Source organism: Trichosurus vulpecula, chromosome 5 (assembly GCF_011100635.1).
Source record: "Trichosurus vulpecula isolate mTriVul1 chromosome 5, mTriVul1.pri, whole genome shotgun sequence".
In the NCBI taxonomy this organism is placed as follows: domain Eukaryota; kingdom Metazoa; phylum Chordata; class Mammalia; order Diprotodontia; family Phalangeridae; genus Trichosurus; species Trichosurus vulpecula.
Window position 1 is genome coordinate 151,089,660 of NC_050577.1, and position 26,628 is coordinate 151,116,287.

At 36.3% G+C, this 26,628-nt stretch overlaps 1 protein-coding gene across 1 annotated transcript in view; it reads right to left on the minus strand.

Moving 5' to 3' along the window:
- Nucleotides 1–436: 436 nt before the first annotated feature.
- Nucleotides 437–26,628, minus strand: part of LRRC17 (leucine rich repeat containing 17) — a 67,834-nt gene continuing 41,642 nt past the window's right edge. The window contains exons 3-4 of the mRNA XM_036758520.1: nt 5,472–5,627; nt 437–1,196 (exon numbers count right to left, since the gene is read on the minus strand). Coding sequence (XP_036614415.1) covers nt 799–1,196; nt 5,472–5,627 — 554 coding nt within the window. The 3' untranslated portion in view covers nt 437–798. The remainder of the gene's footprint in view (nt 1,197–5,471; nt 5,628–26,628) is intronic.

The following is a 26,628-nucleotide window of genomic DNA, read 5'->3' on the forward strand; positions in this document are numbered from 1 at the left end:
CAACTTTACCAAAATTTATATCCAAGTGCTTTAACACTTTGGTAACTTTTGAAATATGGGAGAAAAACTTTACTGCCTGTTCTCATTTTACTTTAGAAAGGCTACTGTTTCACAGAATAACAGTCTCTTCTATGGAGATTTTAGGGTAATATCCAAGCTTAAAAGAAAGCAGTCAAACATATACTTCTTGCTACTGCCATCTTGTAGTCCATAAATATCATGCTCAGACACTTTCCTCTCATTGTGTTTAGACTGATCCTTTAGTTTTTAATCTGATGTTTTCTGTCAAAATGTCAACAAAATTCATAATTTACCATGGTTTATTCTAAGAGTAAGGACATATAAGAATAGACATTTATTCAACTCATAGTCTGCTAGACAAAAAAAGCCATTTCTTTGTGAATGTCTATTTATATCTTCCATTTTAATTTTTTTTCTGTGTATTTACAAATAGCTCTCAAAATGCATGGCAAGAATAATCAAGTTTTTTTGTTTTTAAAAAAACAGTAAAAAAATTATATAGGTTATTATGTAATTGTTTATGACATCCTATGGAACCCAATCTCATGCAGTTTACCATTGTAGAATGCCTGCCAGTAATGGTTGCTCAGCCAATGTGTGTATGATAAACAGCATGAGATTGTTCCCTTAGTTCACAACTAAAATAATAATTAAAGAAACCCTGTTAGCTGGATATTCCTTCATAGACAGATAACACAGTTAATGAAAATGTAAACGTAAGATTTTCCTTAAAGAAATATCAAACCTAATCTACTTACAAAAGGAATTCCTTCTAAATTAACCTACTATGGTAATCCTGACACTTTGTTTCTTTGCCATGTGGTCTCGGTGTATTTTTTCCCATGCATCATCTTCTGTATCCTGGTCAGTTGGATCAGGGTATGATGGTAGCTTGTCCTTTGGACATTCTTCGTAGTAACTTCGAACATATTTTCCAACGAGCCAGCCTTTGTATTCTTCAGGTGTTCTGCATTCCAGTCCATTATAATGAACATTATAGTGATGTTTTAACCAGTAGTAAAGGTAGTGGATGTTATAGTCACATCTCCAAGGATTTTCTTTAAGCCACAAGATTTTCAAAAAATAGAGATCTTCTAATACTCCGTAGTCAAAGTTTTGTAGACTATTGTTTGACAAGTCTAATTCTTCTAAGTTTGTGAGTCCTGAAAAAGCAGCTGATAATATAAAATACTTATTAAACTGATGACTGTAAATGTCAAGTTTGCATATAAATATAAGTTTCAGAGGACTAGAAAAATAGCTTTATTGCTTAGGCAAACTTTTCTTGATTGGAGTTAGCAAAATACTGCTGTTTTAATAGATAAATTTATTTAAATTTATGATCTATTTTGTTTTCATGTGTGTTTTTATACTGATCAGAGAGAAAGTAGAACAAGTCATTTTAGAAAAGAAACTATTATGTTTTTGTTAATTTTTGCTCACTCTGAGGCATAAACAAATGAAAATTGCCTTGGGTGATGATTTGAGAGAGAAGATGAGGTCATATAACTTTTGAAAAAAAAACTAGGAAATAGCACCATTCATTTTACCAGCCTCTTGAATACTTAGTCCTCCAAACAAACTCTGGCAAAAGGATTAATTTCTACAAATATTTTGAAAGATATTTGAAAAGCTCTAACATCCAGAGAGAGCTATCAGCTTGGAATTCAAATGTATTCAGTTCTGTATCATGGTGATGAATAAACATTCCATCCAAGGACAAAGAAGTATAAAATCAGATTGGGGCAAGGTAGAAGACATTTATTCTCCATTGCCGTGTCCAAAATTACATCTCAAGGGATTCCTAGAAACAGAGACATCCCCTAAAAAAATGCCATTCATTGCAAATGGACCATATTGGAAAGGAAAAAATGTAACTGTTTGCCAAAACTCTGAGGCAAACAGATTTTAACAATTCTTGAATTCAGCCCCCTCTGGGGGAAAAATGCTAACTTTCTTGTTTAGAAATGTGTCAGTGTTGCCAATTAAGTGTTTTAATTCTTTACTAATGCTTTTGAAATACAGGCATTGGAAGAATCCTCCCTTTGCCTCAATTTAAATACAGGCATTGGAAGAATCCTCCCTTTGCCTCAATTTAAATACAGGCATTGGAAGAATCCTCCCTTTGCCTCAGTTTTTCAAAAGAGAAAAAACCTTTATGCCTTGCTTTCATTTTACTTTAGAAAGGGGTATTACGGTTCATAGAATGATAATGCCTTCCATTGAAATTTTAGGGTAGTTTTAAAACTTAAAAAAAGCACAATGTTACATTTTTGCAACTACAGGCATACATGGTGAAAGCTAATCTCCTTTGGCAATGGTTTATATTAAGTATTTTTTTAAAATTCAGAAATATCTTTTTAAAAATTCTTTAGAATCTCTTTTGCCTTACTTAAATTCCTAGTTCCTTTCTATGCTAGAGGATCTTCAACGTTGAAATAAGTTTGATTGCTTTCCTGGGTTATATGTGGTTTGGCCTTTTTTCTCAAAGACTATGCAATTGACTTTGATTTGAGGGAGGCCTGTGCAAAGTCCCAGCCTTACTTTCTCCTCCAGAGCCATCTGGGTCCAGTGGCCAGATTCAGGATGACTGGAGATGGCCCAGGATGCAGTGGGAGACCTTGGCCCTTTTAAGCTAAGGTCTTTTCAAGTTCTCACTTTGAGTGAGACAATGCCCATTCAGTGAATAGGCCTCTTTAAGAAGTAAGTCAAGGGATGGTCTTGTTAATAAAAACAAACAAACAAACAAACTGGGAGGGGAAGACACTTAGGGTTGTTGACCAAAAGAGAAACAGTCGATGTTTACATTCACTCTGAGCCAGTAGGACCCAAAAAACAACCATTAAGTCGTGATTGAGCAGGCACCTATTGTTGGTTGTCCAGTCCATGAGATCCAGAGTGAATTGGGTTTAAGGCTTGGTCTTTGAGAAAGAAATCTAGCCAGTATATCCCAAGTTAACCAGCTAGCTTTCATCCATCAAAATGTACCTTCTTTCAGGCAGAACACGCTCAGGTAAGGGGAGAGAAGAGGAGAAGATAAGCTGAACTGCTGATGAAATTAAGGGAAAAGCAATGTCATTACTTTCACAAATTAGCAGCATATACCTTGAGAACAAAGATGCTAGAATATCATTATGAAAGTGGTCCAGAAGAGAAAAATTAAAAAAAATTGATCAGGACCTATATTTTCACCAGTTTGGTGAACTCTTTGGTTTGGAGGCCAGTGACACAGACTGGTCTGCAACTTGCCTTAGAAAGCTGCCTAAGGCCCTCAGAGTTTATGTAGTTTATCATACAGCTAGTATGTGTCAAAGGCAGGATCTTAACCCACATCTTCCTGACTCTGATGTGGCCTTCTATTTATAATGTCATACTGTTTCTCAGTAGAACTATGGCTACAAAATTCTAGGAACCATAGGAAACTAGTAATTAATATGAGGAAAATATATCTTGGGGAACATTTAATTGATTTTTCATGGAATTTGAATTACCCTGTTATTTTTTCTTCTGAATTTCCTCTCATAATTTTCTTCTGCAATATATTAGTACATCAAGGATCTGTGGTTTTTGCCCCCTCCTTTTCTGCCATAGTGATGGTATTCATGAATTGCTGTAGCTGAAAAAACCCAACCTCTAGTGAGACTCGCTAAACTTAGGTTGGTTCCTGTATGACATATATTTCATTGCCCTATCTCTAAGTGAAGCCTTTCCATCTTGGCAGATCCTGTCAAGGTTTTACTCCACCTAGTCTAGCTTTAGAAAACTGGAGTCACTTCATTGTGATGAATCACATTATTATTTTAGAAGAGGTTTCTTCCTACATACCATAGTTTATAAATAGTAGAAATTATTCAGTTACTATTATTTGCTATTTTGACAATCTTAATTTAATTGGAATTTATAAAAACGGATATCTAATTTAGCTTTAAATAAGGTACTAATCATTGTTATTGTTTATTTATTCTCTAGACCTAGGACCACAGGATTTGACCATTTTAGAGGGAAATCAAACATTTTCCTGGTGGATTGTGAAGTAACCTACATTATTTTGTATTTCCTGGAAAACATCAACGATCTACCATTCCTAGAAACCATTTAGTGGCTTAGCATCATGTAAATTTGTCACACCTGACTTATGGAAGTTGGTTGATCCCAAGGGTCCCACATACCAAAATGATGATCTCTTTCCTTGAGAGGATGGTCTTTATGTGGTATTTACGGTGATCTCAACTTGTAATTTAATTAGGAAACATCTTGATGTAGAAACTCTCTTCACTGATACAGATCAGTAATTCTTTGTAACTGTCTTGGAGACTAGCCTATGGCACAGAGAGTTTCAGTAACTTGTCCAGGGTCACATAGCCACTATGTGTCACAAAAGAACTTACATTCACATCTTCCTGCTGCCTCTCTAGCTAATGACATTTTTCATTTCCATACTAAATTATATTTAATGAAAACATTGTTATGGGAGGCAAGATAGAATGTAGATAGAAGGATGACCTTGGGATCAAGAAGTCAATCCTTTACTCATCAGGTTATGTGCTAGGCACTGGAGATACAAAGATAAAAAATTAATAAGTCCATGCTCTCAAGAAACTTGTATTCTTTTGGGGATTACATGTACCACATATAAGCATGTACAAAATAAATGCTAAAAAAATTACAAAGTAATTTTGTAGAGGGCATACTAGCAGTTGAGGGAGGGGAGCAAGAAATGTTTCATATAGAAGGTAGTGCTTGATTTGCATTGTGAAGGAAGTAAGGGCGTCAATGAGGTGTAGGTAAGGAAGAAATGCATTCCAGACATGAAGACCTTGAGATAGGAGATGAAGTATCATATGTGAGGAATTCATCCTGCATGTACATAGTATGAACATGTTGTCTCCCCCTCATTGTGAGCTCCTGGAGGACAGGGACTGTCTTTTGCCTTTTTTTGTATTCCCAGCCCTTAGGCATAGTGCCTGATACATGGTAGACATTTAATAAATACTTATTGATTGATTGAATAAATAGAGAGAAGACCAGTTTAGCTAGAGTGCTAGACCATAGAGTATAAGAAGGGAAGTGGTACATAATGAGGCTACAAACTTAGTCTAGGGCCAGTTTGTAAAGGGTTTTAAAAGCCAAACACAGGTAGTTATATTTGATTCTAAAGGTAGTAGGAATCTGCTGAAGTTTATTGAGTAGGTGAGTGACCTCGGTTCAAATACTAGCCTTTGATATATACTGGTGATGTGATGCTGGGCACATTGTAGAACTTCTCAGTGCCCAAGGCAACTCTTTAAGATGACAAATTGCAGAAAACTCAGACAGTTGCATTGGTAGCAGGAGTTTCCACCACCAGAGTTCCCATTACCAATGAAATTGAAGATCTGGACCAAAAAATTGTTATGAATAAAACCAGATACAATATACAACCTCATTATGTGGACATTGTTAATCCTTACCAGGGTCGATGAATTCAATCCCATTGCTGCTCAAGTTTAATTTCCTCAGTTCATGAACATCTTCAAACACCTTAGGTTGAAGTTGGTTGATTTTGTTGTTTGATAAGTCAAGTTTAATAATATCTGGAGGAATGTTGGTTGGGATTTTCCTTAATTCTGGAAAAATCAATAGGGAATATATCATATTATGCATTATAGGCATTATAGAATTTTAGAGGTGGAATATATCTCTCTATACTTTCAAATCCAGTTTTTCTATCTCAATAATAAGAGGATGATAGACACACAGATTTAGAGCTTAAAGGAACTTTAGATGTTGTCTAGTCTAATCCCTTCTCTCATCAGATGAAGAAATTGAGACTCACATCATTTAAATGGGTTCCCCAGTATCTCAGAGGTTTTAAGTGGTAGAGCTGGGATTTGAACCCTATTCTTCTGCCTCAAAATTTAGGGTACTATTAATAAACAGCAAATTATTTAGCCTAAAGAAGGAGAGAGATAATATGGATAATGAATGTGCAAATATAATCACCAAACCTCATTTTACCCATGTGGTTTATTCTTCATAAGTTTTTAAGTTTCAGCTGTGAAAAAGTAACAGAATTGTATGCCTTGCTTTTCTTTTCTTCATCCATCAGTAAAAGTGACAACAAGGAGGAGAAAGAACAGTAAGCACCAATAGAGAGAACAATGACTTGATGATTTTGAACTGTTTATTTTGTTTAACATTATTTCATTTAACATTTGGAGCATTTACAGTATGAAATGCACTGTGTTTTGTATTGGGGGGAGGGATTAAAAAATAAGACATGCTCTACCTGGGTTCAAAACTAGCCTTTGATATATACTAGTGATGTGATGCTGGGCAAGTTGTAGAACTTCTCAGTGCCCAAGGCAACTCTTTAAGATGATAAATTGAAGAAAACTCAGAGTTGCATTGGTAGAGGGAGTTTCCACCACCAGAGTTCCCATTGCCAATGAAATTGAAGATCTGGACCAAAAAAATTGTTACAATTATGTCGACATTGTTAATCCTTACCAGGATTACAAATCCTCAGTGTCTGCCCTGTCTTCTATGTCTGAGAATAAGGTGTTCCATGAAATTACCATCTCATATCTCTCCTTCCTTTAATAGGTGTTCTTGAAAAAGTAGGCTATCCTGTGTTCCCCCACTTCCTCACCACCCACTTGCCATTCAGTTCTTCACAGTCTCACTCCGGTCCTTAACACTTTTCTGAAAGTACTGTTTTCAAAGATCAACAGTGCCCTCATCACCGAATATAGAGGCTTTTTCTTAGTTCTTTAACCTTTTCTTAGCTTTTCTGCCTAGATTTCCAAGATAGTAAACTTTACTAGTTTTCTTTGTACATTTGACTACTTCTTTTCTGTCTCCTTTCTGTGTTCCTCTTCTTTTTTTCAGCCTTCCAATGTTGGTATTCCCCAACCAAGGTTCTGTCTTTTGTCCTCTTGTGTTCTTTTCCTGAATCATTTTCTGTTGTAAACTTTAATCCTACATCTATGTTGATAACTTCCAAATATCTAACTTTGACCTTTTTCCTGAGCTCTCATCTTGCATCCCCAATTGCCTATGGGGCATCTCTACCCATATTTGACTTGAAATTCAACATGTCCCCAAACTAAACCTATTATCCTTCTTTTTAAAAAAATTCATTATATATTTTTGTTTTTACTAAAGTGAATTGAGGCATTTTGTTTTGAAACTACTTTCCAGCTACATGGCACAGTAGAAGGAAGACCTGAATTCAAATCCAGCCTTAGACATTTACTAGCTATGTGATCCTAGGCAAGTCAATTTAACCTCTGCCTCATTTTCCTCAGCTGTAAAATAGGGGTAATAACAGCACCGAACTTGCAGCAAGTTTGTTGTGAGGATCAAGTGAGATCGTATTTGTAAAGCATTGTGCATAGTACCTGGAACATAGTAGTCGTACATAAATGTTTATTCCTTTCCCTGCCCTTCCCTTCCCCTCAATAAATGCAAAAAACCTTCCCTTCCCACAGAGTACTTTTTCCAAAATAGTTTATCATTTGTTACCAGAAAGGAGGAATTTATCATTTAGCTATAATAGTTTGGTACTATGATTAACTGTTATATTTGATCAGTTATGTTACCTCTTCACACCAATTTCATTTATATTATTGTAGTCACTGTATGTATTATACTTTGGGCTCTGCTTTCTTCACTTTATATAAATAAAGTAGGTTTCAGGGGACCCATTGGTTACTACTCCCCTCTCTACACTTAACAATTGCTTCCTAATTTTGTGTATTTTATTGTGTCAGCAGCCACCTCTGACAAATAAAAAAAATAATAAAGCTCTTCCCCCCCAAAATAAACATTTCCTAACTGAAGCCAAATTTTTGGAATGAAATTTTAGAGTCAACAGTCAGCTGTTCATTGGTTTCAGATGGGTAGAAACATGGTTGCTGATAAATGAGCCCTTGGATGCTTAAAGTTCAAGCCTCGCTCCTTCTTCAGGACTTTTGGGAAAAGTATCTTGGGCTTTGGATTGGCTGCTGATGCCTATTGGTATAATTGCTAACAACTGGGACAGTGGTTCTAGAAGTTCACAGCAGTTCAGAGGTAAAGCTGTGGTCCTTTCCTGTATTACAAAATTACTTTTTCACATTGGCTGTGCGGCATATGTCACCTTAGCTTCCAAGCCTCATGTGCCACGTAGGACTCATAATCATAGGTAAAATTTAACTTTATAGTACTCCTTGGTCCTGTACTTATGAAAAGAATGAAACTTACTATCTTTCAACCTTAACCTGCTCTTTGATGGTGACATCATATTCACCCAACCACTCATATTCTAAACTTTGGTGTTACCTTTGATTTTCATCTGCTATATTGAATCAATTGTAAAATCTTACAATTCTGTCTGTAATAGCTATCCCCTCCTTTCCATTCCCCTTGCAATCACCTTAAATCCACCTCTCTCATCTATTAGAAATGATTCCTAACAGGACTCCCTGTCTTCTCATTCTCTCCTTTCCAATCCATTTCTCCTGGTGCTGTAAAAACCAATTTTCTTTATGTAGAGATTTGATCGTGCCATTCCTCTTTATCATAATGCTTCACGGGCTGCTTACTGCTTAACAAAGAAAGTTAAAAATTCCTAGCTTGACATTCAAAGCCCTTTTAAATCTGGCTCTGCTCTACCTTTTCAAACCTATTTCACACATGTCTCCCATATATTTTTGTTTAATTTTGCATTATAATTGTGATTTAGTGGCTGCTGAAATCTCCTCTTTCCTATTTGAATTATTGATGGTAATAAATGGTGTCCACATTATAATGTACGAAGGGCAAAGGGTGGAATTGTAATAATCAGTTGATCAACAAGCATTTATTAAGTGTTTACTCTGTGTCAGGTGCTGTGCTGGAGTAAAAGAAGAAGCAGAAGTAGTTCTTCCTCTGAAGGAACTGACATTCTAATGGGGAAGAAAACATACATGCTAAGTAGGTACATAGATGATAAATATAGAATAGGTTACAAGGTGATTTTAGAAGGAAAGGTGCTAGCAGCAGGTAGAGTCTGAAGGAGAAAAGGAAAAGTGCCAGGTAGAAAAAGAGTGGTAGAACTAAAAGAGAGGGAAAAGATTGGACATTGATCCTACATAGTGGTGATGGTCCCAGAAAACTGGAGAAGCCTAGAAACTTGTCCTTTCTTTGCCTGAAAGATTGAATGGACTGAGATAGCTATAAGCTGTCAGAGTAAGAAGGTCCACAAAAATAAGTAGAAATACCAAAATAAAAAGGAATAGGTAAAACACACACACACACACACACACACACACACACACACACACGAAAATAAAAACAAGCAAAAATTTAAAATGTACCAAGACAGTATGTTGGTACAAATAAAAATATGTAAAATGATGAATGCGTTCAAAACAACAGATAGGAAAAGGAACCATTCAAGTTCCCAAGAGTTCATAGAAATTAAGCAGATATTAGCAATCCTAAGAAAATCATGAGACCAAATAAAAGAAGTAACTAAAGAAAGTAGAAAGTCAGACATGGAAATTGAATGAGAATTGAAAGATGCAAAAAAAAATTGCAGAGAAGTTCATGAAGAAGATGGTCAATATGTTGAAAACAATAGAAGCCTTCACAAATCCACAGAAGCAGCGTCTATGGAAAATGGAATTGTACGTAGTAAAGAACAGAGATAAAGGTTCAAAAATTGTTGATTTATCAAAATTGTTGGGAAACACATAAATCCAAATGACTGATTTGGAGGATAGATCATGACATTACGACCTCAGTGTTACATATGTGTCAGAAATATTTGAAAAACGAGAATTTGGACACTTCATTTTTAGAAATTATCAGAGGAGGACTTTTCTCAGGATATTACAATGCAACAGTTTGAAAGCAAGAAGCATGCATGAACATGAACCCAAAATTATCCACTGGAAAAAGCTCAGTATGCTTTATGAAGATAGAAGGTAAATAATTGAGAAGCAAAGAGACTTTGAAACATTTATAGAGATACATTCACTTCAAGGACATCTTCCCAACAGCAAACAAACCTTATATCCAAAATGGAAAGTATTTAAAACCAAGATAAGACAGTTGCTAACATGATATGAGAGTTCTTATTAAGCACATTATAGGAATGTTCAGGCTAACAAAATTGATAAACAGCGAACAATGTCAAGTTTTTAATAAAGAGAGAAAACCTAAATGATGCCCCCCCCCATGAGGATAAAGGAGAGATATAGGAGGGCAAAAGAACTCAAGAAAATTATTACAAGTTATTATACAAGGTTCAATGACAGTAAATTTGAAGATCTTGAAGAAATGTAAAATTAGCTACAAAACTATATTAAAAACAACAATAACAAAACAAGAAGTGGAAGACTTGCATGAAACAATCATAGAAGTACAAATCAGACAGCCCACTAAAAACTAGTCCTGCAAAGTGGCATAAAGGCTAGATGGATTTCCAAGAGAACATTACAAAATAAAGTTCAAAATCTCTAGCCCAGTATTCAAGGGTCTCTTAAATCTGGCCATCTTAAAAGTATTTAAGGCACAAGTAACTCTCCTACCATATAAAACTGTTTCAAAACAGAGAAAGATGGTAGGTTAACTCCAGTTTAGCTAATATGGTGATAATCTTTAAATAAAATACAAAGCTGAGAAAGAAAATTGTAAACTATTATCAGTTATGAATATTAATGCAGAAGTAATATTTTCAAGTTGAATACAGCAAAACATTATTATTATTATTAATTATGACCACGCAGTTTTTATAAATAGGATGTGAGGGAAAACAATAAAATAAATTTTATCAGCAAGGGAAAAATCATGATATAGTGAAAAGCATAGCACTGATTTAAAGTTAAACACATTAATATAGGAAAAAAAGAACCTTTCCATAATATGATAAAATTTATATATTAGAAGTCACAAATTATATAACAAGAAACACTGGAAGCATTCCCATTAAAACATGTTAAGTAGAAACATACTGTTTCATCATTCCTATTTAATATAGCTTTAAAAATTTAGCATTAGCAATAGGGGTATGAAAAAAAATCAGTGGAAAAGTTAAAATACATCTGTTTTCAGGTGATATGACTATACCCCAAAAAACCCCAACACTGTTTTAAAAAATCAGTGGAGGTAATAAATGACCTCAGGTTTTTGTTTTTGTTTTGTTTGACCAGACCATTGGTTTTGTGAGTGCAGGGAATTTGGTATGAGATGCAAATATTTTACTGTAATATATTATCTTAGAGAGCTGCCTGCACAACTGAGAGGCTAAGTGACTTACTTAGGGTCACATAGCCAGTACGTGTCAGAAATAGAACATGAACCCCCCATCTTTTTGACTGGGAGGTCAGCCTTCTTCTAGCTACCAGGCTAAGCCATGCTTCCTTTCTGACTAAAGTAGATGAGTAAAATCCACAAAGATCAGCTGCATAGTGTCTGGTACATAAGTGCTTAATCAGTTGAGTGATTAAATGTCTATATACTACCACCCAGATTCAAGAAAAAAGATGATGAAAAGAGAAATACTGTCAGATATCACAATGTATCACATAACTTATCAAAAACAATCTCAAAATGACCTTGACAAATGAAAGAGAAACCAAACAAATGGAGTTATCCCCTGTTTATGGATAAGTCAAGGAAAAATACCAAAAATTAGCAATCTAATCCCAAACTAACTTCCAGATTTAATGCAATATGAATGAAAAAGCCAATAGGTTATTTTATAGAATTAAAGTCAATTTGGTTTAATTCAACAAATATTTGTTAAGCCCTGTCATGTATAAAGCTCTGTGCTAAGGCATTCAGGATACAAGGACAAAAACAGAATAGTCCCTCCCTTCAGAGTTTACACTTTGGTTAATTTTGTAATGACAAAATTCATATGGAAAGATAAATGTACAAGAACATGAAGAACTATGAAATAGAAAACCAGTAAAGGGGGAAATTAGTATCACAAAATATCAAAATGTAATATTACATAGTAATTATTTAAAAACTGCTTAGTATTAGAAATTAAATATAAGAATGGATTAGTAGGTTAAAATAGAGAATCCAGACCTAGAACCTCCTTATTGTAAAGGAGTAATGTATAATAAACCCACAAATAACAGTGTGGAATGGACTCTTCAATAAAAACCACAGGAAAAACCAGTTGGCTAGATGGCAAAGAATATGTTTGCAGCCAAACCTCACATAACATGCCCACAATAAAATTGGATCATTAATCTAAATACAAAAAACTATAAATTTCATTTTCTCTCACAAACATGTTATGTGCTTGTTATGTGCCAGGTACTACTATGCTGATGCTGAGTATAGACAAAGACCAAAATGAACCACTCTTCAACCTCAAGGAGCTTACATTCTACCTGGAGTGATACAACATATTTTTTAAAGAAAAAAATTTAAAAAAAGGAAAATGAGTAATATATTTCTTTCAGCTTTGAAGAGGAGGGATGTTTTTATTGATCTAAAATATCAAACATGGTACTGAAGAAACAATAGATCAAATTTTATAGAGACAAAATGAAGTTTTGGTATATAAAATAAATTTTCTTTAAAAATTAAAAGAAACAGTTTGTAGAAAAACTAAAGTAAATATATCATATTAAGGTCTCTCCTAGATACTCCATATGACACTGATGTATGTAAGATGAAGATTGGGCAGCTAGGTGATGCAGTGAATAGAGTCCTGGGCATAGCATCAGGAAGACTGTGTCCTCAGACACTTATTAGCTGTGTGACCCTGGGCAAGTCACTTAACTCTGCTTTCCTCAGTTTCCTCATCTGTAAAGTGAGCTGGAGAAGGAAATGGCAAATCACTCCACTATTGTTGCCAAGAAAATCTCAAATTGGGGTCATAAAGAGTCAGATGTGACTGAAAATGTCACAGCAACCATAGCAACAAAGGTGAAGAACACACATACCTCAATATGAGAGGACATGAATAAGAGTTGCACAGCGTGAAGTATGCATGGGTTGTAACCTGTACTATTGGAGGAAGTATTCAGATTGAAGAGAGCAGATTCACCCTTGCTCACATCGTCTAACAAATCCTCTGGTTCTCCTGGCATTATGTGGGTACAAAGGAAATGGATTTTCCATCTGTTCATCCTTATCTCTGTATAAATAACTGGCACACCTTTTCTTGTCATAAATTTTTCTGATGATATTTTTACACAACTTTTTTTGAGTAGAGTTCATCATGGATAACATGCTACTCCTAGTTATGTCCATCATGTATGTCTTCATTGCTTTTCAATTCCTCAGAGATTGTGGTAATCTATGACTTACAGCTTTCTAGCACCAGCAGGAAAATATTGGCATAAAATCAATGGAATTTTGCTGGAAAACCTTGAGGGTATCAAAAACTCAGTGCCATTTGCCAGATACAATATAGCATACCCACATCTTCCCATTCACTTCTGGGCCTAGTTCATAGTCTGTCTGCAGTGTTACTCCAAGATATATGTCCTGATTGAACCATGGGCTATTTATTCAGTTGCATAACATGTACACTAGTCATTCTTCATTCTCTTGGCTGCCCAATGATTATAGATCTCATTTAGGAGATACCAGGGTTTTTGTACCTGATGCAGTCAACACAAAGTCATCCACAAAGAGGAGATTTTGTGAGGGGGGACCCTCACTATCTATATAGAAGTCCTTTTCAGTCTTACTTTTCATTAGATTGTCCTGTTTCAGAGGCAGACTTGTCAAGCATATGTCTTTCTGTCTTAAACTTTACTTGATACTAGTAATCAGAGGATTGTTGAACAAAATTAACTCTGTTGGAACAATCAAAGGATCTTATATGGTATTACCATTTGTACAAGAGATCCTTTGTTGGAGTAGGGCCTTTAAGAATAGATTTTAACCCATGAATCAAGTACTATTTTTAGTTAATAAACAGCCAAATGGGACCCTGTGTTGTCTACACCTTTCAGTGATTTATTCATTTGCTAATTCACTCTTTAATCAATTTAGTCAGTAAGAATGTATTTAATATCTACTATGTGCCATAATTGTTCAAATGCAAAATGTACACTTGCCAAAAAGACTTTTATGGAGAACTCACATAGGGCAAGCATTCGTGTGGTGATCAGAAGAAGTGATACAAGGACACTCTCAAGGTCTCTCTTAAGAACTTTGGAATTGGTGGGGCAGAGCCAAGATAGCAAAGTGAAAGCAGGGACTTACCTGAGTTCTCCCCCAAACCCCTTCAAATACCTCTAAAAAGTGAATCCGAGCAAGTGGCAGAATCCACAAAGAGACAAAGTGTGGCACATTTCCAGTCTAAGACAACCTGGAAGGTCGACAGGAAGGGTCTGTTGCACCAGGCTGGGAGAGGAGCACAGTATAGTGCACAGGCAGCACCAGTGCAGACCAGACCATAGCAAAGCCAGAGCAGATGCCAGGGGCCTGAATCACTGGCAGCAGTGGTGATTCCCAGACCTCTCAGCCCAGGAGGGTGGGGTCCTGTTGGAACTCAGTGAGGCAGAAGTGTAGCCCTGTGCAGGACCTGTGGCAGTGGCAGCAGCCGCTCCTGGGGCTATCAGCCCACAGACTGAATGTTTGAAAGTCACCTATTTAAACTTCCGGGAGCCAATATGGCAGAGTAAGCAGTAAGCCACTTTTATTCTCCTGTATAGACTTTGAAAAACCCATAGAATATTGCTCTAGGAAAAATCCTGGAATAGTGGAACCAGCAGAAAGATGGGGTTAAGCAGTCTTTTAGCTCTGGAGGCTAGGGGGATTAATGGGAAAGGTCCCTCTTGCTGTGGTTGAAGGGGTACCAGTACAGGATGGGAGGTGTCCCAGCAAGTCAGCAGCAAGCTCCACATCAGCAGACCAGCAGGAGATCCAGAGCCCCAGGATGGAGGAGCAGGCAAGCGCCAACACCAGGCACACACCAGCCACCATCACCACCTCCAGCTCAGCACGAAATAAACTGCTAGAACACTACAATATCTAGCTGCAACACCTGAGGCCCCAGCACAGAAAACCTGTAACCAGGCCCCTAGCCCCCAGCACAAAAAATCTGGGACAGTACCCCTTGGGACCCAGAAGCAGAGATCAAATTTAAAAGCCAGAAAAAAGGCAAACAGCATGAGCAAGATGAATCAAAGAAAAACAATGTCCATAGAGAAATATCTTGGTGACAGGGAAGATCAAAACAAATTCAGGAGAGGACAACATGGTCAATACACCCACATCTGAAACCTCAAAGGGGAATATGAACTGACCTCAAGCCCGAAAAGCCTTCCTGGGAGAGCTCAAGAAGGATTTTGAAAGTCAAATAAGAGAGAAGAAAAATTGAACAATTCTTTTAAAAATACAGTTGACAAAATGGAAAAAAAAAGTGCACTGAAGAAAACTCTTTAAAAAGTATAATTAGCCGAACAGAAAAGAAGGTACAAAAGCTAACTGAAGAAAGCAATTTGTTAAAAATTAGAATCGGGCAAGTGGAAGCTAATGACCTTATAAGACATCAGGCAAACAAAATCGAAAGAATGAAAAAAATAGAAGAAAATATAAAATATCTCATTGGAAAAACAACTGACCTGGAAAATGGATCCAGGAGAGATAATTTAAGAATTATTGGTCTACCCGAGAACCACTATAAAAAAAAAGAGCCTGGACAGCATCTTTCAAGAAATCATCAAGGAAAACTGCCCTGAGGTGCTAGAACCAGAGGGTAAAATAGTCATTGAAAGAATTTTGGAATTGACTGTGTGACATGGGAGACACCGGCACAGGCCCACTCAGCACAGTGTGCCCACCTCAGAGAAGGTGCTGTGCTCCGTGAGCAAAGCAGAATTGAAACAGCTCAAAGGAAAAACAGGATGTGCAAATTTAGAATATCCACCCCAAATGTTCTATTTGTGCCTGACCTGTGGTAGAGTGTTCCAAGCTCATATTGGTCTGATCAGCCACAGTCAGGTACGTTGAAACTTGACTCTAGCATAGTGATGTCATTTTTGTCCTCTTTGAGAATGAAGGACAACAACCAACCAACCAGTATTTTTCTATAAATATTTTAGAGAGGTGAGAAAGCAGGTTATTTTCTTGATCACTTTCTTTCAGACATCTTTAGAACTGATCTTTCAGTGCTCTCAAATTTGTGCTGGCCCCAGCATGGACTTCCTTTTTGATATATTTAGTCTGGGCCATCTGCTTTCTCTGTCTTTGTTTTTGTTGTGGGAATTTCCCAAGTTGGTTTTCTTGAGATCCTAGGGAGAATCTCACTCTTCATCAGGCCTGTAAGACTGGTGGTCAGAAAGTGAGTAGACTGACTGAAAGGAAAAGAAAGTTATTAGCGCACTAATGAAAGACTTCTCAGGCTTGTAGCAGCTTCAGCTTCTTAAGGCACAGATTGGATTTTTATTACTTTTTAGGCTTACTTAGAATATACAACCAATCAAAGGTATTCTTCAGCAAAAAAGGAAATGGGGAAGTTTACAAACCTTGGGGTCATAGTTATTAAAGGTTAGGTTGGTCCCTGTTAGAAATGCATTTCTCAGTGGTTAGTGTTATCAGAATATTCTGTGTTGGCAGTATATCTCTAAGATAGTGGAGGCTTCCTTCAAGATAGAATCAGTCAGGGTCTTCTTGTTGTAGTCGTTAAAGAGAAAGGAATAAAATATAGCCTGAAAGTCTCTGTTTATACAACCTCATATCCCTGTTTCTTTGACCTCTGATACTACTTTTTCTGGGGAGATGTTTCCCCAAAATTAAGAGTACTCTAGTTCATACAGCTACTCCACATTTTCTTCAATGACATTTTTCTTTCCCAATGTAGCACAATAGGTACCGTAGTGCTGTAGTCCAAATGTGGTTGCTTCACTGTCATTAATAAAAGAATAGTCCCTTGTAAAAGTCTTACTTTTTGTGATCATTTTCTTTATTTGATATATTTTAGTTTTCAGCATTGATTTACAAAGATTTTGAGTTACAAATTTTTTCCCCATTTCTACCCTCCCCCCACTCCAAGATGGCATATATTCTGATTGCCCCATTCCTGAGTCAGCCCTCTCTTCTATCACCCCCCTTCCATTGCCCCCTGTCCCTTTTCTCCTTACTTTCTTGTAGGGCAAGATAGATTTCTATGCCCCATTGCCTGTATACCTTATTTTCTCGTTGCATGCAAAACCAACCTTTTTTTTTGAGTATCTGCTTTTAAAACTTTGAGTTCGAAATTCTTTCCCCTCCTTCCTCCCCACCCACTCTCATTAAGAAGGCAAGCAATTCAACACAGGCCACACATGTATCATTATGCAAAACACTTCCATAAATAGTCATGTCGTGAAAGACTAACTATATTTCCCTCCCTCCTATCCTGTCCCCCTTTATTCAGTTTTCTCTTTTGACACTGTCCCTTTTCAAAAGTGTTTGCTTTTGATTACATCTTCCCCCATCTGCCCTCCCTTCTATCATCCCCCCCTTTTTTATCCCCTTCCCCCTACTTTCCTATGGGGTAAGATACCCAATTGAGTGTGTATGTTATTCTCTCCTCAAGTCAAATCCAATGAGAGCAAGATTCACTCATTCCTCCTCACCTGCTCCCTCTTCCCTTCCAACAATCTGCTTTTTCTTGCCACTTTTGTGTGAGATAATTTACCCCATTCTATCTCTCCCTTTCTCCCTCTCTCAATATATTCCTCTTATCCCTTAATTTGATTTTATTTTTTTAGATATCATTCCTTCATATTCAACTTACCCTGTGCCCTCTATGTGTGTGTATATATATATATATATGCACATATATATATATATATATATATATGTATGTATGTATGTATGTATGTATGTATGTGTATTCCCTTCAGCTACCCTAATACTGAGGTCTCATGAATTACACACATCATCTTTCCATGTAGGAATGTAAACAAAGCAGTTCAACTTTAGTAAGTCCCTTAGGATTTCTCTTTCTTGTTTACCTTTTCAGGCTTATCTTAATTCTTGTGTTTGAAAGTCAAATTTTCTGTTCAGCTCTGTTATTTTCACTGAGAAAGCTTGAAAGTCCTCCATTTTGTTGAAAGTTCATATTTTGCCTTGGAGCATGATATTCAGTTTTGCTGGGTAGGTGATTCTTGGTTTTAATCCTAGCTCCTTTGACCTCCAGAATATCATATTCCAAACCCTTCGAGCCCTTAATGTCGAAGCTGCTAGATCTTGTGTTATCCTGATTGTGATTCCACAATATTCAAATTGTTTCTTTCTGGCTGCTTGCAGTACTTTCTCCTTGATCTGGGAGCTCTGGAATTTGGCGACAATATTCGTAGGAGTTTTCTTTTTGGGATCTTTTTGAGGAGGTGACCTGTGGATTCTTTCAATTTCTATTTTACCCTCTGGCTCTAGAATATCAGGGCAGATCTCCTTGATAATTTCTTGAAAGATGATATCTAGGCTCTTTTTTTTTGATCCTGGCTTTCAGGTAGTCCAGTAATTTTTAAATTATCTCTCCTGAATCTATTTTCCAGATCAGTGGTTTTTCCAATGAGATATTTCACATTGTCTTCCATTTTTTCACTCCTTTGGTTCTGTTTTATTATACCTTGATTTCTCATAAAGTCACTAGCTTCCACTTGCTCCAGTCTAATTTTTAAGGTCGTATTTTTTCAGTGGTCATTTGGACCTCCTTTTCCATTTGGCTAATTCTGCCTTTCAAGGCATTCTTCTCTTCACCGGCTTTTTGGAGCTCTTTTGCCATTGGAGTTAGTCTATTTTTTAAGGTGTTATTGTCTTCAGTATTTTTGGGTCTCCTTTAGCCAGTCATTGACTTGTTTTTCATGATTTCCTTGTATCACTCTCATTTCTCTTCCTGATTTTCCCCATACTTCTCTTACTTGCTTTTCCACATCCTTTTTGAGCTCTTCCATGGCCTGAGACCAATTCATATTTTTCTTGGAGGCTTTTGATGTAGGCTCTTTGACTTTGTTGACTTCTTCTGGCTGTATGTTTTGGTCTTCTTTGTCACCAAAAAATTTCCAAAGTCTGAGTCTGAATTCGGGTCCATTTTTACTGCATAGCCATGTTCCCAGCCAACTACTTGACCCTTGAGCTTTTTGTAATGATATGACTGCTTGTAGAGTAGAGAGTACTTTGTCCCAAGCTTTAGGGGACTTGTGCTGCTGTTCTCAGACCTACTTCTACACAGCACGCTCTGCCACAGCAGTGCTCCTTCTCCCACCAAAACCGCCAACAGGAACTATTAGCTAGATCCAAGCAGGCTCTGCACTCCTTCTCTGATCTGCCACTGAATTCCTCCCACCTGGTGGGTCTCGGGTTGGAAGCAACCACAGCTGGAAGGAGCCCCTGAGCTGTACCACTTCCATACTCCCAGTGCTGAAGCCAACTGCACACTCCTTTCACTCTGTTCCAGCTGTTCTACCCACTAACCTTCTCTGTTTTCTTTGGTTTTGTGGGTTGAGAAGTCTGGTAACTGCCACAGCTCAATGATTCTGGGCCCTTGAGTCTGTTCCACCCAGCTCCCGGTCTGGTTGGTCCTGGCACGGCCCATGCTGGGCTCTGCTCCGCTCTTAGCTCTGTGCGATAGACCCTTCCCCACGAGTATCCAGCCTTTCCTAGGCTGGAGCCCTGCTTCCCTCTGTTATTTTGTGGGTTTTGCAGCTCTAGAATTTGTTCTGTGCCATTTTTTATAGGTATTTGGAGGGACCTCGGTGGGGGAGCTCATGCAAGTCCCTGCTTTCCAGCTGCCATCTTGGCTCTGCCCCCTCACCCCCATCCGCCCTTGTAAAAGTCTTAACAGATTCTTTCCACTTTCTTTTTCTTGGCCTTCCAGTTTTATCTTTGAATGCTTGAGTGGAACTCATGATAAATTTTCTGTAAATTAGTTTTCTCTTTATTGCTTCTTGATGTTTCATGAGTTGATGCTTGTTATAGTACATTGTACAGGGTGTACTAAAAGTTGTGGTACAGTAAATTTAAGCTATGAAAGGTCTTTTTCTATCTGTTGCTTCTTGATGTTTCATGAGGTGATACTAGTTATAATGCTCATTATATAGGATGTGTGTTCTAAGACTTTAGGTGTATAATACAAAATTTGTGGGCTATGATATGATACTTTACAGCCACAAGAGCTTAAAGCTGTACCAAGATTTTTGGGATACTCTGTACACAGTAGGCACTTTATTTTTATTCAAATTGAAGTTGATCTATAGGCTATATTTATGAATAAGATAGTATGTGATAAATAAGATAACATGATAAAATGTGTGATATCTTATAAATAAAAAATATGTGATAAATAACATAGATGCTATAAAAATGATATAGGAATTTAGAGGAGCGAGAGATTGTTTTCACTCTTTAAAACATTTTTCTTCCTTTGTTTCCAAGAACAAGCCCATCATCTCTGTTTTTGTTTTCGTTCGCTCCTGATTTCTCTGTAATGTTTTTACAACAGTCACTTCTCCCTTTCTTGCTTTTCAATCTCTTCCATTCTTCCATTTCTTGTTTGCAAACATGCTCTTGTCTATAAATATGCTCCAGTTTTTCATGCCCTGATTTCTCTCTCTCCTTGCCTTTAAAACCAACATTTGAAAAGAGTAATTTATACTGCTGCCTCCAATTTCTTACCATTTATTTATTGCTCCTTCAAAAATGATCAGTTAATTCTTATTTATCAAATTTATTGATCTTTTTCAATCCTCATTTGTCTTGTCCGTTGTAAAGTTTGACAGAGCCACCTCTTAGTTTTTGAAATTCTTTCCTTTCTTTTTTTCTCTTTCTCCTGAAGCTGTGTTCTCCTCGTTGTGTTCTTATTTTTCAGCTAATTCCTGCCTCCAAGTGTTTCTCTTCCCTTTTCTGTCATATAATTGTATGTACTTACCAAAGTTCTGTTCTCGGTCTTCTTCTCTCTAATGTTCTTGATAATCTTATCTATTTCAACTGCTTTAGTTCTTAGTTCTATATAGTAAATGCCTGAAGCTATACCTCTACCCCCAAACTCTGAGTGCTACAAGTTTATATTTCCACCCTTCTGTTGAATATCTGCATCTTATTGTACAGTCCTTCAAAAATCATTATGTCAAAAACCAAATTATTTATCTTCCCACCCAAAACCTGACTTCTCAACACCTCCTGATTTTTGTTTATAGACCACTATTGTCCCGATCATTCAGACTCAAATTCTCAAGCAATTTTGTTTTCTCCTTTCTCCTTCCAAATTAAACCAACATATACTCTGATCCTCAGTGACTTCAATGCATTGATGGAAAAACGTTGAGGATAGTGAGAAATATGGGGTAGAGAACACAGAGGAATATGATAGTTATCCTCAACATTATCATATGAAAGAGGGTTTAAAGTTGTTCTGGTTGGTCTCAGAAGGCAGGAATTGGGAGCAATGGGTAGAAGTTACATAAAAGTCGATTTACATTTGAGGTTAGGAAGAATTTCTTAACCATTAGAACTATCCAAAAGTGGAATAAACTGGCTCAAGAGGTACTGAATTTCCCCCAATAGAGATTAGTGAACAAAGGTTTAGTGACTGTTAGTCAGGTATGTAAGAACATTCCTATTTAGGTATGGGTTGAATTAGATGGTCTTTAAGGTGCTTTCCTTAGATGCTGAGGTTCTGTGATTCTGTGCAGTGGTTAAAATTGGAGAATTTTAATGTTTAAATTATTTAAAAGTGTTAAAATTTGAAATGCTTATTTTCATGTTATTAACTACTTGCTATATTGTAAGCAACAGTACTAATAGACTTTTTTCTAATACCACAAAATGAGAATCGATTACTTTAATAAGCCTGATAATATTATTTGGCTGCCATTCATAAACTTATGACACAGAAGTTAGACTATAAAAATTCTGAAAGATGTCAAGATGTTAAGTGGGTGGATTATTGCATTTGATTCTTTTGGATCCTTGCCACTTGTTCATGTATTTTAAAGGAATCAATAGGCTTATTCTTCCTTTCATACTGTAGAATGTTCATTTTTATACATAGACACATTAATTAGAGGGAAGCTTATTTTTCTTTCCCAATCTTGATCGTCTTCTTCCTTTGGGCTTATGCCTTGGTGCAGTGGAAATTCTATTGGCTATGTCTAGGACTCCTATTTCCAGCTATAGTAGTAGCTGTGGTAGGGCAGGACTAATTCTTTCACACCTACTCCTTCAACATTTTATGTGCTCAGGGGAATCTGTGTGCTTGAGTGAAGTCCGCTGGACTCTACCGTAGGGAATTCAGTATAAGCCTCTTATCACAAGCATGCCTTTCTGGGATATGAGCTCATAAAAGTCAAGCAAAAATCAGTCTCCTTACTTTTAATCTCATGTGTAGCAAATATTTAGTTACATGATTTCTCTCCTCGTGTTGGGGTGGTAATTGGGCTAATGAACAATAAAAGCATTTGTGTTGCATAATCGGACCAACACATGTATGAAAGGCTAATAAATATAAGATTTTAGGTTCTTTATTATGTGTGGTTATTATGGTCCCAGGAGTACAGTTTGACCTATATAGTTGTATGTGGCATTATTGTGAGTTTCTGTTATGCTTATTTCAGCAACTGTAAAAGTTATTGGTTAAATTGGGATGGCAGGAGCTGAGTAAGTAGTTTTAGGTAATGATTTTCAACCCAAATCATTTTTTATAATGTGCCATTAGTATTTGTCAAAACAAAATTAAACACTATATTAAACCTGTAAAAGTATAATTGTTAAAACAAAACACAAAGTTAGTGGTAGTATTAGACAAGTGAATAAGCACAGATAATCAGTAATAGCTTCAAGAAATTAATATATATGTGTTTAGGGCTACCTATATGTAACATTTTGCTGGTAACTATCATTAGGGATATAAAGAAGTATAAGAAGCAGTCCTTAACTTTAAGGAATTATTTAGTTGAGGAAATGAAATTATAATATGTATGTATATATATATATTTGTGTGTATATATATGTGTGTATATACATATATATATATATATAAACTTTTAGAGTTTTAATACAGTGTTTGATTTTGTTTTGACAAATACTAATGACACACTATAAATAGTGATTTGGGTTGAAAATTGTTACCTAAAACTACTTACTCAGCTCATGCCATCCCAATTTAACCAATAACTTTTTCAGTTGCTGAAATAAGTGTAAACAGAAACTCACGATAATGCCACATACAAATATATAGATCAAATTGTAGATATGAAGAGAGAGAAAGATGGGGAAAGAGAGAGAGCAAGAGAGAGAGAGAGAATAAGAACCCGTTGTGAGGAAATTCTTGCCCTACAGCAGGGGTTCTTAACCTTTTTTGCATCATGATTCCCTTTGGATGTTCCATGGAGCCTTTGGATACCTCAGAATAATGTTTTAAATGTATAAAATAAAATAGATTGGAAATACAACGGAAATAAATTGCATTGAAGTATAGTTATCAAAATAATCTTCCCATCCAAGTTCACAGATCTCCTGAAACTTGTCCAAATTAAGAACTGCTGCCTTAGAAGGTTGAAGCTGGGAAGTGTTTGGAATGTCATATTTCGTGATGTAAATATAAAACGTTTTCTTGATTTTACACTTTTCTTACTAGTCAAATTAAACTAATAGCTACAGAAGACCCCATAACTTCTAATACAAACCAGCTCTTGATATTAAGAAGAAGTTCAGGATAATCACAGATGGCTTTACAGAAGATGAGATTTGAAAGGTGGATTGGCAGAGAAGAACAAGAAGGCACTTCACTTAAAAATGGCATCAACAGAGGGGTGTGTGTGTGTGTGTGTGTGTGTGTGTGTGTATCTGCTTGCAAGCAAATGTGAGTGTGTAAGTCTTGCAGTGGCAAAGGGTTTATATGCGAGAGTAGTATGAAATAAGGTTAGGTAGATCATTGAGTGTCAGGAAAAAAAGGAGTCTGGACTTTATCCTTTTGCTAGTAGGATCCCTTGAAGACTTTCAGGAAGGAGAGTGACAAGATAAAAGAATTGTTTCAGGAATATTCCTCTAATAGTGTACAGGATAGATTTGAGGGAGACTAAAGTCAGGAGAACTAATTAAGTAACTATTCCATCTGTTACATATGCCTTTCCAGTGACAGTGTAAATCTCTAGAGTCTTTAGTACTTGGTGCACTGATTATCCACGTAGTAGTTATTCAATAAATACTTACTGAATAAATAATGATTTAATGATTGAATGTTGCTTAATTCAGTACTTTAGAAATCTGAAATTTCTTCATGAGTTTCCCCACAACCAATGAAGAGTTAGTATTTGAGAGATGCCATGACTAAAATACTCATTTTTCCACACTGTCCTGGCAGTGAGCTAGACTTAGCTAGACTGGTCCTCAGACAGCATACACACAGCTTATGACCAGATGCCTTTTCAAAGCACACCATTAAATGATGGTTGTGTTCAGCAAAATATTAACTTTTGATGGCACAGGAAATTTATATAAGCAGTAACAACCTTGACAAAGACGTTTTCATACGAAAGCACTTATAAGACATCCTAAGAAACAAATGAAAAGGGATAGAAACACTTGCGAGAGAACTATTGTGAGAAACATAATATAAAAGATGGTGACAATTTATCTTAATTGCCCCTGTGGCTCAGAACTTGGGGATTGCTGAGGTGATATTTTCTGCTACTTTATATTCATCTTTAAATTACAGTTCTTTAATCTATGGTAGCAGAATTACGATCAATCGTAGAAACAGATTAAATTTTCCTCCTTTTAATATCTATGGATTCTTTTTTTATTGGGAGGGGATTTTCAATTCCTTAACATCCTCAGTGCTATCAAATTTGCTTTCTCTCTGAGGGGACATAAAAACTTTTCCTTATGTGTCATTGAACATTTTATTACAATTTTTTCTCTCTTTGTAAATTGGATATTGTTATAATAACACTTAACCAGCCATTCTTTCAGGAACATTGTGAGGTTAAATGAATTATGTACAAAACTTACTGAGCTTGGAATGAAGATCTTTAGAAAATTCAATATTTCTGTCTTTCAGTAGGGGTTTTTCCTTTGTAATTAGAGCTCAGAGGGAGCAAGGTATTAAGATTAGGTATTATTGTGAACTTCAGAGTAGCCTTGTCCTTAGAATTACCGAGTCCCTTCTACGAAAGTTGTATTTTCTTTTGGATTACTGAGGTCGAAAAAGCCATGTGGATAATATGGAGAGAGTTCAAAGGAAAGAAACAAAGATGATTAAAACATTAGAAAATAGGCCCTATTAAGATAGATATGAAGAGAAATTTCTTAAGAATTGTGGTTTTTAAAATTTAGAATAATTACTGAGGAATGCTTCTAATTGCTCTTAATTTTGGTGCCTTCCCTTGGTTGTCACCTCCACTTTTCTGTATAGGAATGTTGTCTCTCTCATCAGAATGTGACCTTCATAAGAGCAGGGTCTGTCTTTTTGCCTTTCTTTGTATCCTCAGCTCTGAGCCTGGCAAATAGTAGGCACTAAATAAATGCTTGTTGACTGACTGATGTGGAATTTCCTTTCCTAGAAAACATTATAGACAAAATAGATGGTTCTAATTATATGATGTTTTAAATTATAGTTTCTAACCTACATTAAGGTTTTAAAATCTTTGATCTGCCAGAGTTCACCATTTTCAGTAGTGGCAGACTTTGAAGCACATGTGGTTTGAGCTTTATAAAAATAGAGAAGTAGCTAGAAGTGAGCTAGACTTAGCTGGTGGGAGGTTCTGAAAGGCAGTTAGTTTAGCAGTCCGAAAGCAGTGTTTGCTGTATACATTATATCTTCAGAGCAGGATAAGTTCGAAAGATAAATGGCATCAAGACTCCTACAAACTGAACCACATATAAATTAGTAGAGAAAAGATCATAACATCATAAAATACTACAGCTGAGAAAGGCTAAGAAACAATTTTAATTCATAAAACTGGGTGTCAAGTCAACACTGAACATTAAGTTCTGAAGCAGAGATGCAGTTTTTTTTTTTTTGCGCAAACATTTTGTAGCCTGTGAGGCAAAGAGTTCAGAGCTTCAGATAAGATCTACAAACTAATAAATGTAAAAATAAAGCCTTACTCTATGTATTTAATGCAGTAAAGTCTGGTCCTCATACCCATTCATGAATAGTATCATTATGAAAATATGTGAAAACTATATATGCCACAGGTAAAATTAGAATGCACACAATATTTAAGTGAATTAAGGTAGAAAGTTTATGTGTAAATACTTTAGTTTTGGCACACATATACATATATACACACATATACATATACATACATACACACACACACATATATAAGCATGGTCATTGTGGCATAGTAGCTGTAGGAGACCTGGGTTCAAGTCCTTGATCTAATACTAACTGCCATAATAATAGGGAAGCAAAGGGAGGGGGAATAGCCATTTATCAAGTGCTTACTATGTACCAGGCACTGTGCTAAACCAACTAAAAATATTATTTCTTTTTATCCCTACAATAACCCTGAAGAAGGCCAGGTAAGGTGCTATATATTATTCCATTATATAGATTAGGAAGCTGAGGTAGACAGAAAGGTTGAATGACTTGCCCAGAGTGACATATCTAAGAAGTGTATGGAAAATGATTCGAATTCTGGTCCTCTTGACTCCAGGCCCACAAGTCATTTAGACAGTGCGGTTCTG